The 15246-nt window shown below is 37.7% G+C and overlaps 1 protein-coding gene across 1 annotated transcript in view; it reads right to left on the bottom strand.

Annotated features, from left to right (window-relative positions):
* The window catches only part of CSMD1 (CUB and Sushi multiple domains 1), a 2087969-nt gene that overhangs the window by 399450 nt on the left and 1673273 nt on the right, over positions 1–15246 (bottom strand). Inside the window, exons 22-23 of the mRNA XM_049902971.1 lie at positions 5782–5951; positions 137–293 (exon numbers count right to left, since the gene is read on the bottom strand). Coding sequence (XP_049758928.1) covers positions 137–293; positions 5782–5951 — 327 coding nt within the window. The remainder of the gene's footprint in view (positions 1–136; positions 294–5781; positions 5952–15246) is intronic.

Genomic DNA, 15246 nt, shown 5'->3' with positions numbered 1-15246 from the left:
TTGTTTGTTCAACAATATCCAGAATTTAATTAAACCTAAACACAAAGAGGGGCTATTAAAATTTTTTAACCATTTTAGCTAAATAGCAGATATATCCTGATGAAAAATGAAAGTGATTATCTCTTATGCTACTTACTAGTGTAAGTGAGTTGAAAACCTTGGTCAGTGTCAGATCCGTTGGTGTTGAATTCCAGCCACAGGTGGTTAGACGTGCTGTTTAGAATCAGTCCCATCATTTCGTTTTTCGTGAAGGCTCCCAGTGGACGGGATGAACTATCTTTTCCATCGTAAACCTAATAGAAAATTCACAGCATGAGTCTCTCTTGTCCTTAATCTTGTTTCTGTATTAGCAGTTTTAACAAGAAATTCACACATTCAAGGATGTAATTTTATATGCTACTTATAAAATTTACAGTTTGTAGGAAGTCGAAAAGATGACTTAATACTAAATAATCATTTTTCTTTATGTTTTAGCTTTACGGTTAACATTCTAGATAAAAGATTTCTTCTGTGTACATTTTATATTCATTACTTTGAGAGCTTTTTCTGAGTTTATTTCAAATTAAATAAATATTTCTTTGCATTTCCAGCCTTCATTGCCTGACTTTTTTTTCCCTTCCCTAATTAAAAAAGTTGAAAGAATTTATTTCAATCATGAATGTCTCTCTGAAACATCATAGAAGTAATAGAACATTTCTCTTTGTTCTCTTCCACCTGAATATATTAAAAAACAAGACAATGTGCTACAGTCTTGCCACATTTTGTAGTTTTTAAGCCTGAGGCGACTTTCATCTTCAATTAGTTGTAATAAAAGAATTCCATCCTGTAATATCAGAAAGATGTGTCGTCTTGGTCTAAAATACTTTGCATTTGACTTTATCTCTCTAAGTGTTTGTAAGATGTGAATGGATATAATAAGTATTTGGAAGGTACAGTCGACAGGACTTGGTTTTGACTAGACATTATGGCCAAGGGAGGTATCAGTGATAAGTTCACAGGTTTTGCTGGGATAAGTCACACCGGGAGTGGATGAGTGTCAATCTTATATCTTGAGTGGAACTGGGCATTGAGGGCTATGCCTCAGTTTCTTTTTCTGCTAACAGCATGAAGCTCATTTGATATAAAACTACTGACACACTAGTAGAATTAAGTGTTGTAGACCTTCTTTACACTCCAAAAAAACCGGCAAGAGTGGAATGTTTAGTATGAATGACTAATCCATTTCGAAACATTGGCATGGACAAAGGTTTTTGGAGATAAGAATAAAGCTTTGTTATATAATCTTCAAGAACACAAAGTTTTTCATTTCCATAAGAAGAGTGCCTTAACTAACAAGCATAATCACGTCTTCAGTACCTCTTCCAACCTCTGTTTAGTTCCCCCACTGACTTTCCTTCTCACTTAGAGTCTTTTCTTCTAACATTTCTCTTCTAATAAATATGTAAACATATATGTTGCTCAACAGACTTACAACTATGCATGTGCATAAAGGAAAAATATATTTAGAGAAATTAATTTTATAATCAACTATTTCATTTAAATTGAATAAGCCTAACTAGTGTAGTAGAATCAAATGCTCTCTAATTCCTCATTGAAAGCTAGTAACAAACTACTGTTATTCAAATTATAAAGAATTTTAACTCCAGAGATGCCAGATTCAAACTCAAAATGTCCAAGCCTATGCAAAAAGGTACTGGGTCACTCCATATACTATGTTGTTTTTAGCTTCTGTGAAGTTAATCCCTGGCTCATGGCAACCTCATATATAAGGGTTTGGACTGCTGTGATCCATAGTGTTTCCACTGGCGGATTTTTGGAAGAAGATGGCCAGGCCTTTGGTCTTAGTCTTTCTAATTCTGGAGCCTCCACTGAAATAGCGTAACAGCAACACTCAAGCCTCCACCGACAGATGCGTGGTAGCTGTGCTCTAGGTGTATCGGCTGGAAACTGCACCCCTGTTTCCTCTCCACTGACAGATGCGTGGTAGCTGTGCTCTAGGTGTATCGGCTGGAACCTCCACCTCTGTTTCCTCTCCACTGACAGATGCATGGTAGCTGTGCTCTAGGTGTATCAACTGGAACCTCCACCTCTGTTTCCTCTCCACTGACAGATGCGTGGTAGCTGTGCTCTAGGTGTATCCGCTGGAACCTCCACCTCTGTTTCCTCACACAAGATGAGAATTCTACCACTGAAACATCATATACTATGTAATTAACTGTAATTCATGGACTTTCAGAGAAATAAGGGGGCAATAAAGCAACCAAACACAACCTAAAACCACTCCCTCACTGTCCTTCTGAAACACTGCCAAACAGTCACCTCCCCTGGATTTCAACTTCCTCACAAGTACGTGACCAGATTGTCAGAGCTTCAGTGAATAGTAAAGAATATGTCATGTGGTCAGCATTTACCTCATAATATCCTCACAGGTATAAATAAAAAAGAAAAACAGGTATAGCAACTAAAAATTAACAGCTGCAATACTGGACTACAAATTTCTCCAGAACAGTAATTCTGACTTATTTATCTATGTCACCAGCAGTTGGCAGTAATATATATCTAAGACTAACATGGAGGGTTAGTCTATCAACTCTCAAAAGTTGAAATTTTGGTTCAAATTTTGCACCTGTCACAAATGAAAACACAGGTAGTACCAGAAATCAGGAGATTTAACTCTAAATTCCAATTCTCTTAGTAACAAGCCATATTATCTCAGCAAACACCTCCTAATTCTTTTTCCTCATCTATGAAGCAGCAGCTAGAATCAGGGGGCTCCTTTTAGTTATTAAAAAGGTGCTATGAATCACATGTTAAATACAGAGCTATAACTGTTTGCACTACAAAATTGGCATTTAATCAGTGCCATGTGCTCAGAGTAGTGCAGCCCAGTTAGCAGACGGTCAAAGATTAGACAATATCACAGAGATTCCTAGAGTGGCCATGTGGAAAAAAGCGCCTAGGAAATCATTCCCAGTTTTACAGAAACTTTATACTCTAGGGCTCTGTTCCAAATTCGACTTCTCTTTTCATTGCATATTCTTTTCATACATTTTCATTACAGCTATATTTCTCTTACACGATTTTTCCACATGAATTAAGAAAAGCATCATGTATATGGGTGCGGGGGTGTGCACAGATGCAATTTTAGCCTTTATGAGTGGATCATCCCCACTACAGTGCCGTAGAGTCGATTCCAACTAATAGTGACCCTACAGAACAGAGTAGAACTGTCCTATAGAGTTTCCAAGGAGAGCCTGGCGGATTCGAACTGCCAACCCTTTGGTTAATAGCTGTAGCACTTAACCACTACGTCACCAGGGCCTCTGAGTGGATCATACTAGGCATGAAAAACAATGTAAACAGCATTTACATTCAAAAATTAAAATAATTCCACTTGAAACATTTTTACCACTAAGATATTTATTGGCATATTCAATAAAACACATGCCTGCAAAACATTAAGGCATTTAAGATGATTGATGGTTTCTCTGCAATTAATTGTGGTTAGCGAGATTTTGGGGGGACTTTTTGTTACAATCAACAAGTTCAAACTGCATGCAATCACAAATTAACATGATTTCCTTCCTTCCATTCCAATAATAATTATCAGTGTATATTTTATGCAATATCTTTAATTGCTCACCTGCACCAAAGTATAGTTAATAGTTACTTAAAAGTTTGCCTTAAAGGCTTATAGACTTCCAAATTTGAGGTTATCAAATAATTCAGAAAAGGGTTACTTACCAGGTAACTTTAATTTTTTTAGAATAGTGAGAACATACTAGTCTTCTACCTAAAAATCACTTCTTAATTACAGTCCTTCATACTGTCAGCATGAGTTTTGAAAGACTATTTTTTTTATTAAAGTGAAAGAGCAACCAGAATAGAACCACTATTCTAAATTATGACATTGAAAAATAGTCAGATGTGAACCCAGGAGGAAGTAAGGCACTTTAATCTATAAGGTTGCCTTGACCTCTGCACATAACTTCTAATGAGGTCAGGTGGAACCACTGTGTAAATGAATGACAAAGAGGGTGGCCATTAACTTTTCCTTTCTAGTTGGCTCTTTAAGTATTAATGCTCTCAGCTTGAACTGAGTTGAATTTACTGCCTCTGCCATGTATTATTTTGTGTATCCGCTTAGACGTAAGCACAATTAAAAAATAAACACTTTGGAAACCCTGGTGCCGTAGTGGTTAAGAGCTACCGCTGCTAATCAAAAGGTCAGCAGTTCAAATCTACCAGGCACTCCTTGGAAACTCTATGGGGCAGTTCTACTCGGTCTTATAGGGTCAGAATCCACTCAATGGCAAAGGTTGTCTGCTTAGCAAAATAATGAGAAGAATGTGGCCCTATCTTGCCACAAATCAGCCATGTGACCTTGAGCATGTTGCCAACTATGCACTGGTAAGAGCAAGTGTTTGGACTAAATGGTTTCTAGCATTAGACTGTGTTGTTCCAAGCCTTTCTTTTTCCATTGTCCTTGAGGTCTACCAATGCCCTTGCCTCAGCCCTGAGACCCAGTTTCCTGAAGTAGGTACAGGAGAGTCAAAAAACCAAATCAAACTCCTTGCCATGGAGTTGATCCCGACTCATGGTGACCCTAAGGGACAGAGTAGAACTGCCCCATAGGTTTTCAAGGAGCGGCTCGTGGATTTGAACTGCCGACCTTTCGGTTAGCAGTTGAGCTCTTAACCACTGTGCCACTAGGGCTCCAGTTATAGGATAAGTGGGTACTATATCAAAAGCCTTTGGAATTAAGGAGTATTTTCAGTTGGAGCTGGTGGCAAACTGGTTAAGAGCTATGGCTGCTAACCAAAAGGTCAGCAGTGGGACTCCACCCGCTGCTCCTTGGATACCCTATGGGGCAGTTCTGCTCTGTCCTACAGGGTTAATATGAGTCGGAATCAATGTGATGGCAGCGAGTTTCTTTTTTTTTTTTCAATTGGTGCCAGGGTTTTATAAATCAAGGCAAGACCTTATAATCAAATTCCCTGACAAATCAAGGCAAGACCTTATAATCAAATTCCCTGACTTTTTTCCTAGAGTCTGTCTAGAAGTCAGCGTTTGTCTTGACCCCCGTGACATTTCTCTGAGATTCTAATACTTTGTATCATTTAATGCCTGCAGCCCTTGCTTCTGTGCCCGGCTGCTAGCACATCACCGAGTCCTGTGAACAGAGAGCTAGAGTAGCTTGGTAGGTAAAGATGTGAGATTCTATGGAGTGAGAGTCTGTCCAGCCCTGGCTTCGCTTTTTCACATTAGGCCAGTTTTGTGTTCTAATCTCGGCGTCTGAGCTTGCTTCTATATCGCATTAAGATCCTCCTAGCTCTGAATATTGTGCTTCTTTTAAACATATAGAGTAATTATAAAAGGGATTGGTTTGAGGGATCCCACAAGTCTGAATAATTACTGTTATGTGCTAAGCACAATTTTAGAATCATTCATACATATCGTATTAGTTAATGTTCACAACAACCCAGAAAGGTAGGTATTTTTTGCGTGTTTTTGCACATCAGGAAGCTAAGGCTTAAAACTGTGAATTTTTTTTTCCAAAGGTACATTACTAGTTAATGTTAGATGTAGGATTTAAAAGTAAGTTATTTCAAAGTCAATGTGTGCTACACTAAGAAATTACACTACACTCTAACTTCTCAATCCAAATGGCTAAATAAGTTGAAATAATTTCATAGAGATATTAATATATTAGTATAATACATATTGTATATTCCATGAGAAGAAAAGACAGAGCAATGTTGAACAACTTCCTTTTTTTACCTTTAGAATATCTCCTTCAAACAGCTGAAAGCTTCGGGCTCTGAGACGGATCCCCTTGCCAGCTTCCGTTTCTATTTTATAGATACACTCGTGGTTATTATCATAATTTGATGGGAAGTTTGGAGACAGTAATGTTCCTTCGTTTCCTTTGACGCTTGCTCCACATTCAGCTAAAATAAACAGGACATGAAAAAAAATAATTCAAAAGTGGAATTACTGATTTTAATAGAGAAAAGCTTTAAAATTATGACAACCCTGGCTTCTATCAACGTATGCCTGCATTACCACATCTATTTTTCTTACAGATTAGTGATATTTTACTGTTTTACCAACTTAACGACAGAAAGTATGCCATGTTCATTCCATCTTAAAGGTGTTTCTTATTTTTTTCAAATAAAATGACCTCTTACTTGTAGGAACCAGTCTGCTATGCAATAAAGGGTTCTAGAATAAAATTAACGATCCACCAGCCAAATGACTCATTGACTATGCCATTGGGGCAGTCACCTCACTCTGTTCCTCATTTCTCCCTCATAAAGGGTCTCGGCCAATTCCAATTTGCTACGACTCCACCGTTTTATTAATGCTGTTTTATTTCTACATTTGTATTTTGTGGCATCAAGCCGGACAAGTTTAAAGAGAATCTAATGAAGACAAAACCACAACAGCACTGAGCTCATTTGCATTATATCTTTGGACAGAAGAACATTCAATGACAACAAATATTATATTTTTCTCCCTTTTCTTCATGATGGGAAAGAGCAATTCACTTCTAGATCCAAACCGGCACAAAACAATCTTTAATCAAAGTAAAAGTGAGAATAAATACATCTCTCCACTTTCTGCTAACCTGGAGAAAGTCATTTAATCTCTCAGCACCTTTACTCTGATCTAGAAAAGTGAATGGGTGAGGTTAACAACTATTTCAGCTCTAAAATTTGATGAGTTCAGAATGATCCTAAAATAATGTTACTACCAAAAAAAAGTGTGTTTTGTGTGTGTGTGTGTGTGTGTGTGTGTGTGTGTACCAAGATAGCCCCAGGAGATTCAGTATCAACTAATTTATAGAATATTTATTATCTGTCAAACACAATGTTGTTTTTTTTTTTTAATTCAACAAGAATAAGTATTAGGTTGAATAATAATCAAGTTGGAAACTGAAAATCAGTTAGGTATTACATAGACAGAGGAGAGAGAGGGAGAGAAGGAGTACACGGTGTTTTTAGTTGATTGCTTAAGATACTATGTAACTTTTTGCATATATATTCTGCATGTCATTGTCTTAGCTTGCTTCCATTCTCTCTGACGCTGCCTCTTTTCCTTTCTTTGGCAACTAACAAAATCAGCTACACCACTAGCCTGATTCCCTAACCTAGTTGCCAGAAGAAATTGCTAGATCGTCATGAATAGCTCATAATGATTTTTGCGCATTGGATCTCCACGCAGAAGGGTGTGGGGAGAAAACTGGGGAGGCAGATCCCTGAGAACTTTGTTCATCTACCTCTTACTTCTCCTTAAAGAAAGAAATAAAGGCAGCTATACAGGGAGAGGAAACCCTTGAGGCGCAGTGGTTAAAAGCTACGGCTGCTAAACAAAAGGTCAGCAGTTCAAATCCACTAGGCGCTCCTTGGAAACTCTATGAGGCAGTTCTACTCTGTCCTACAGGGTCACTATGAGTCGGAATTGACTCGATGGCAACGGGTGTTTGTTTTTGTTTTTTTATAGGGGGAAAAATATTGAGAGAGAATACAGAATTTGTGACCCAAGAAAATGCCAATGGATTTTATAATAAAAAAATCCATTGGCTAATAATAATAAAAGTATTTCTATAAAGACAATATTTTTCATGGAGAGAGAAGTAAGTAATGTGTCTTTTGTGCTCAGAACTCTGGCATTCATACTCAGGCCCGTGCCTGGTAGTACAGGGCAGTGCAAGGACTTCCTATGCCTGAGTTTACAAGAACAAGTTCTGTAGCTCTGTAGTCCTTTTCTTTTGTTATGCTTTGCAAGTGATACAACTTCCAAACATGGGCCAGACATGAAGCAACTCTTCATAACCAAGCCAAAGCTCCGGCTTCCTCTTAGCTGACCACTGCTCCTCCACCCCACCATTTTAATTAGGTTAGGAAAAGTGCAGAGACCCTAGGAACTAGTGGAACAAGGGGCTAGTCCGTACGGATACCATAATAAAAAGCAACAGAGTGCCTTATGGTGTGAAAGGGAGTGTACAAAGGGGGATTAAGAGAGGAGCTTTCTTAGGTTAATGGTTTACTCATTTTCAGCCAATGTTTGTGTGGCCAGCATTTACATTCATACAAAATAGTTATGTTTATTTTGTAATTTCTCTTATATCTTGCCCCTCTACCTTTTCTCCCCCTGCTCTTTACTTCCAGAAACCAAACAACTTCTGCCCTATGGGGAAAAAACACAAAACAGATTTCTTTGATTTTGTATGCACTCAAATGTAATCACTCTAAAACACTTTTGAGGAAATTATCACCTGCCTATAACCAGCTGCATCCTTAGGTGGTGGGTGCTTCATGATGGCAAGGGTTGTGTCTATTTTGTTCAAGCTATATTCCTGCTATCTGGAGCAGTGCCTGGTCCAAAAGGGACACTTGACAAATACGTCTGAATAAACAAATGAGGACATCAGGAGATACAGCATCTAAATCGACTTTAAAGTGATTAAAAAAGAGGAAAAAAAAATCTCAGGCTCTGGGAGGTCATAAAATTAAAAGAAAATAGAAAAGGGTAGGAAGACCTGAAAATGCTTTTTAGCAGTGAAATGAGACTAGAGTTTCTTTCTTTCTTTTTTTTTTTTTTTAGATAGGAAGATAGGAAAGATAAGGAATCATGGACACCCAAAGCTCCTAGTAACAGGCGCTTTTTGATAATGCACACAGTTATCATGGGGCCTACCATCAAGACAGAATTCTTCATTTTTGTTTGCTTCTTTGGTTGACACATTAAATAGAAAGGACACTTTCTCTAGTGAGAACAATTTGGATTTTGGTATAGGTGTGGACACAATAAGAGGAGCTGAAACATTTCAGGGCTTTTGTAGAAGCAGCCAACATCTCTCAAGTCCTAATGACTCATGTTTCAGACAAAAAGGAGATCACAAGCAAATGGTGAGCTCCTGACATCCTCTGGGTGATCTCGTCATGATGACAAGTGAGGGAAAAGACTAGGCTGACACCCAAAACTTAATGTGAAGACACAAACTTGCAAGACAGGGAAAAATGCTGTAACTTAATTGCCTACTATTTTGACAGCACAACTCTTAGGATCATGGCTTTCATAGCTAATCTGCCTCAGTTACCTGGGCCTGAAAGATGCACGCTAACAGCCTCGGTACCTTCAGGCAGAGTGTTTCTAAAGATAGAATTAGCCTTTAGCAAGAAGAGTCTTGCAACTCCAACCTCCCTAAATGACTACAAAGTCACAGGTGGCTGCTCTTCTTACGTGTACCTGTTTCCAGGAAAAAACAACACAGCAAAGAGGATGACCTGGAGAAGTTAGAACATTGGTCCAAATTGTTGAACTGAAAGCAGAAGCCATCCTGGAGAGACATGTATGACACACAATGGGTTTCCACTTTAATAACTTGTGTGGGAACTGATATTTGGGGTGCCATAAACAGAAAAGACTGCAGACTTATTTAAACGAGGGTGATAAGATAGGCCCTCTTCAAGGCAAAGAGTCACCCAGAGAAGAGGGCTTTATTAGGAATTCTGTATTCACCAATGCAAAGGCTATGTTCACATGTGACAGATACAGAGAAGGCTATGCTCGAGCCCATCAAACTTTCTGTTAGAATTTGTGACATAGGCTTGGATCTTAAACAACAGAAGGGGATACTTGAGCCACATTCTTAAAATTGCCTTAAATTGAATTTTAACTTTTTTTTTTTCTTTAGGATGATCAGCACTTTACCCTTTGTCTTCCTAATCTGGACTTTAAATATTATGAAGGTTTTTTTGGTATTATCTTGCTGGTTTTGCAAGAACTTTGTAAAGCAAGGAGACACCAATGTTCTCATCTTCCATAAAGGAAATGGGCTCCCAGAGGTTACAGACCTGAGCTTTTTATCAGGTCTTCTAATACCTGTGTCCTTCTCCTTACACTTGAGAAATCTAATCATCCTCAGAAAGTTAAGGGCTGAAGAGAATGGTTTTTATCTTAAATTCAACCAGCAATTTAGGTAAGTAATCTTGAGGAACGGTAATAATAACTCTTGCTGAATATTCTTTTACTTTTTTCTTCTTTTTTGAAGAAACAGAATGTTTTTAACATAACATGCAAAATAAATGAGAATTAGAATGACAAATGATTCCCGTTAGACTGCTCTTTGGAAGCAACTGTGGATGGGTATGCAAATTTGTTAAAGGTATTGAACTTAAAAAATATATAAATAAAAGAAGAAACATTGAATTCCAACAGGCAGAATAAGCAACCTTTTCACAAATCCAAGAATTTTTATTTAAAGTTGAATTTTAATGATAAATGAAGGAAAGTCATTCTAAACTCAAATTTAGGTCCCTTTATTCATAACTTACATGAGTTCCACAAACAATCACGTGATTGAAGATGCAATATTTGTGGAAAATAGATACTTTTTACTCAGAGAAAAACTTTCAAAGAAATCTTTTTCTATGAAACCTGAAGATTTTTTGTTTGTTTGTTTACCATATGTTTGAATATTTCAATAACATTACATATTGTGCACATTAGATGTTGACTGTAGAGTACAAGCAATCTTTGATCAATCATCCTTGGCTTTGGGTAACGGGTGAGAAAAATAAATGATGGTATTCATCTCACGTGATCATCAGGAGATGCTGTGGGTCTTCTTTTTTGATGAAATGAGATCAAGAGGATAGAGAGATGGTTGCAGGAGATAAATAGTAATTAATTGAATGCTGTGTTAAGCCCACACATCTTGACCACAAAGTGTAGGACTATAGCGTTGTCATTCTCCAGTAATAATGAAAATTTCCTGAGACATGTCACACTGTGTCTTCAGGGAGACATTACACAAGAAAAGCAAAGCCAAACAAAACCAACTCCAATCAGTTCCATCTGTGAACCCCACCACTGCAATCTCAGCAAGGGACGTGCTTTCTCCTCCCCAGAGGTAGGAGAAAGCAATATAGCTGTATACCTACTGGAACGTCTATGCATTTTAGGAAAGCAGATTTTGTTTTTGTTTTTTAGTTATAGTTAGATTAATCTTTCTTTATTCTTCACATCATTGTAGCTTTTTTTTTTTTTCTATCCTCCACCTTGACAAACTTGCCACAGAGAGAATTTTTCCAGCCTCAGTTAAAGTATTATTTTTTAAAGGTACATTTAATCCATCATGGTAAGAATGCTGCATAAACTATAATAATGGTATTATGTGTCACACACTTTCATAAGCTCTTTACATACATTAACTCATTAATCATCACGGCAATCATATGAGATAGGGCAATAAACATTTTATAGATGTGGAAACTAAGAACACCTTAAAAACTAAATGACTTTCCTAAGGTCACACAATTGGGCAGATTAACTATTGATTTAATATAAACTGTGAGAACTAGGGATAAAATTGTGCCTATTTTTGTATCTTAAATGCTGGATACACTTCAACTGTGAGGATGGATCAGAACTAGGCTGCGGTTCCTTGTGTTATACACAGGGTTGCTAGGAGTCAAAACTGACTCGACCGCACCTAACAACAACACACTTTATAATTAAAAATTCATAATATTTTTCATGACAATTTATAATTAATAATTCATAATATTTTTCATGACAATAACAAAACTATCATAATGAGAGTTGAATGTTTTAAAAGAGAGTATGCTTTTAAGGACGGTTATTTACAATAAGGGGCCAATTAACAGAAGAGTATATTTGTCCCCCTTCCCCCTAAAAGTGTCTGTGGGGTCTTGTGTGTTGCTGTGACGCTGGAAGCTATGCCACCGACCGGTATTCAAACACTAGCAGGGTCACCCATGGCAGACAGGTTTCAGCTGAGCTTCTAGACTAAGACAGACTGGGTAGAAGAACCTGATGATCTACTTCTGAAAAGAATTAGCCAGTAAAAACCTCATGAACAGCGGTGGAACTTTGTCAGATACAGTGCTGGAAGATGAGCCCCTCAGGTTTGAAGGCACTCAAAATACAACTGGGGAAGAGCTGCCTCCTCAAAGTACAGTCGACCTTAATAATGTGGATGGATTCTAGCTTTCAAGACCTTCATTTCCTGATGTGGCATGACTCAAAATGACAAGAAGCAGCTGCAAACATCCATTAATAATTGGAACCTGGAATGTATAAAGCATGAACCTAGGAAAATTAGAAATTGTCAAAAATGAAATGGAATGCATAAAGATAGATAGCCTAGGCATTAGTGAGCTGAAATGGACTTGTACTGGTCATTTTGAATCAGACAATTATATGGTCTACGGTGCCGGGAATGGCAATTTGAAGAGAAATTGCATTCCATTCATCTTCAAAAAGAACATTTCAAGATCTATCCTGAAGTACAACACTGTTAGTGATAGGATAATATCCGTATGCCTACAAGGAAGGCCAGTTAATCAATTATTCAAACTTATGCTCCAAACACTAAGGCCAAAGATGAAGAAATTAGAGATTTTTACCAACTTTTGCAGTTTGAAATTGATTGAACATGCAATCAGGATGCACTGATAATTACTGGTGATTAGAATGTGAAAGTTGGAAACAAAAAAGAAGAATCAGTAGTTGGAAAATATGGCTTTGATGATAGAAATGATGCCAGAGGTTGCATGACTGAATTTTGCAAGACCAATGACTTTTTCATTGCAAATACCATTTCTCACCAACATAAAATGGAGACTACACACAAGTGCCTCGCCAAATGGAATAGACAGGAATCAAACTGACTACATCTGTGGAAATGTAGTCATGTAGACAATGGAAAACCTCAATATCATCAGTCAAATAGGACCAGGGGCTGACTGCAGAACAGACCATTAGTTGCTCATATGCAAGTTCAAGTAGAAACTGAAGAAAATTAGAACAAGTCCATGAGAGCCAAAGTAAAACCCTGAGTATATCCCACGTGAATTTAGAGACCATTTCAAGAATAGATTTGATGCACTGAATACCAAAGACCAAAGACCCAGCGAGTTGTGTAATGACATCAAGGACATCATACATGAAGAAAGCAAGAGGTCATTAAAAAGACAGGAGAGAAAGAAAAGACCTAAATGGATGTCAGAAGAGACTCTGAAACTTGTTCTTAAACATCAAGTAGCTAAAGCAAAAGGAAAAAATGATGAAGGAAAAGAGCTGAACAGAAGATTTCAAAGGGCAGCTCAAGAAGACAAAGTAAAGTATTACAATGACATGTGCAAAGACCTGGAGACAGAAAAACAAAAGGGAAGAACATGTTCAGCATTTCTCATGTTGAAAGAACTGCAGAAAAAACTCAAGCCTCGAGTTGCAATACTGAAGGATTCTATGGGGAAAATATTCAAAAGAAGATGGAAGGAATATGCACAGCCACTATACCAAAAAGAACTGGTCGACATTAGGCCATTTCAGGAGGTAACATATGATCAGTAACTGATGGTACTGAAGAAAGAAGTCCAAGCTGCACTGAAGGCTTTGGCAAAAAACAAGGATCCAGAAATTGACGGAATACCAATTGAGATGATTCAACAAACAGATGCAGAACTGAAAGTGCTCACTCATCTATGCCAAGAAATTTGGAAGACAGCTACCTGGCCAACTGACTGAAAGAAATCTATATTTATGCCTATTCCCAAGCGAGGTGATCCAACAGAATGTGGACATTATTGAAAAATATCATTAATTTCACATGTAAGCAAAATTTTCCTGAAGATTATTCAAAACCGGCTAGAGCAGTATATCGAAATGGGACTGCCAGAAATTCAAGCCATGTTTAGAAGAGGACATGGAACCATGGATATCATTGCTGATGTCAGATGAATCCTGGCTGGAAGCAGGGAATACCAGAAAGATGTTTACCTGTGTTTTATTGACTATACTAAGGCATTTGACTGTGCGGACCATAACAAATTATTGGGAAGAATGGGAATTCCAGAATACTTAATTGTGCTCATGGGGAATCTATACATGGCTCAAAAGGCAGTCATTCAAACAGAACAAGGGGATACTGCATGGTTTAAAGTCAGGAAAGGTGTGTGTCAGGGTTGTATCCTTTCACCATACCTGTTCAATCTGTATGCTGAGCAAATAATCTGAGAAGCTGGACTATATAAAGAAGAACTGGGCATCAGGATTGGAGGAAGACTCATTATCAACCTGTGTTATGCAGATGACACAACAATTCTTGCTGAAAGAGAAGAGGAATTGAAACTGATGAAAATCAAAGACCACAGCCTTCAGTATGGATTATACCTCAACACAAAGAAAACAAAAAACCTCACAACCGGACCAATAAGCAACATCACGATGAAACTGAGAAAAGACTGAGGTTGTCAAGGATTTCATTTTACTTGGATCCACAATCAACAGCCATGGAAGCAGCAGTCAAGAAATCAAGACACATTGCATTGGACAAATCTGCTGTAAAAGGCCTCTTGAAAGTGTTGAAAAGAAGATGTCACCTTGAGGACTAAGATGCACCTGACCCAAGCCTTGGTGTTTTCAATCACCTTATATGCATGTGACAGCTGGACAATGAATAAGAAAGACCAAAGATGAATTGATTACTTTGAATTGTGTTGTTGGCGAAGAATACTAAATATACCATAGACTGCCAAAAGAATGAACAAATCTGTCTTGGAAGAATTACACCCATGATGCTCCTTAGAAGCAAGGTTGGTGAGACTACATCTCACATGCCTTGGACATGTTACCAGGAGGGATCAGTCTCTGGAGAAGGACATCAGGCTTGGTAGAGAGTTAGCGAAAAAGAGGAAGGCCCTCAAGGAGATGGATTGACAGTGGCTGCAACAATGGGCTCAAGCATACCAACAGTTGTGAGCATGGTGCAGGACCAAGCCGTGTTTTGTTGTGTTGTGCGTAAGTAGCTATGCGTCGGAACCGACTCAAAGGCACCTAACAATAACATATTTGCTTTCACATTCACATTTAGGACATTAACCATGTAATTATTTTTTATTATACACCAGAAAGGTGGGACTAGAAAAAAAGACTTTGGTGTTTGGATTCATGGGGGAAAAATCAAAACTAAAGTTGTAATTTTACATATATTTTTATTAGGATTTGGATTTTGTTTTTTTTGAAGTAGATATATAGTGAGTGGTTCTAATTCAGTGTAAGTATACACTATATAGAAATAGTAATAAATTTTTTTTTTTTTTTAGAAATAATAAGCATGGGAAATTAGTGGGTCAGTTGTAACTGATAATCTTCTGAGGAAAGGCTATGTTGTTGCTTTAACTTTCAGAAAGCAGAAGCAATTAAACAGCC

Source organism: Elephas maximus, chromosome 12 (genome assembly GCF_024166365.1).
Source record: "Elephas maximus indicus isolate mEleMax1 chromosome 12, mEleMax1 primary haplotype, whole genome shotgun sequence".
In the NCBI taxonomy this organism is placed as follows: Eukaryota; Metazoa; Chordata; class Mammalia; order Proboscidea; family Elephantidae; genus Elephas; species Elephas maximus.
This window is presented reverse-complemented; position numbering and strand designations above follow the sequence as displayed.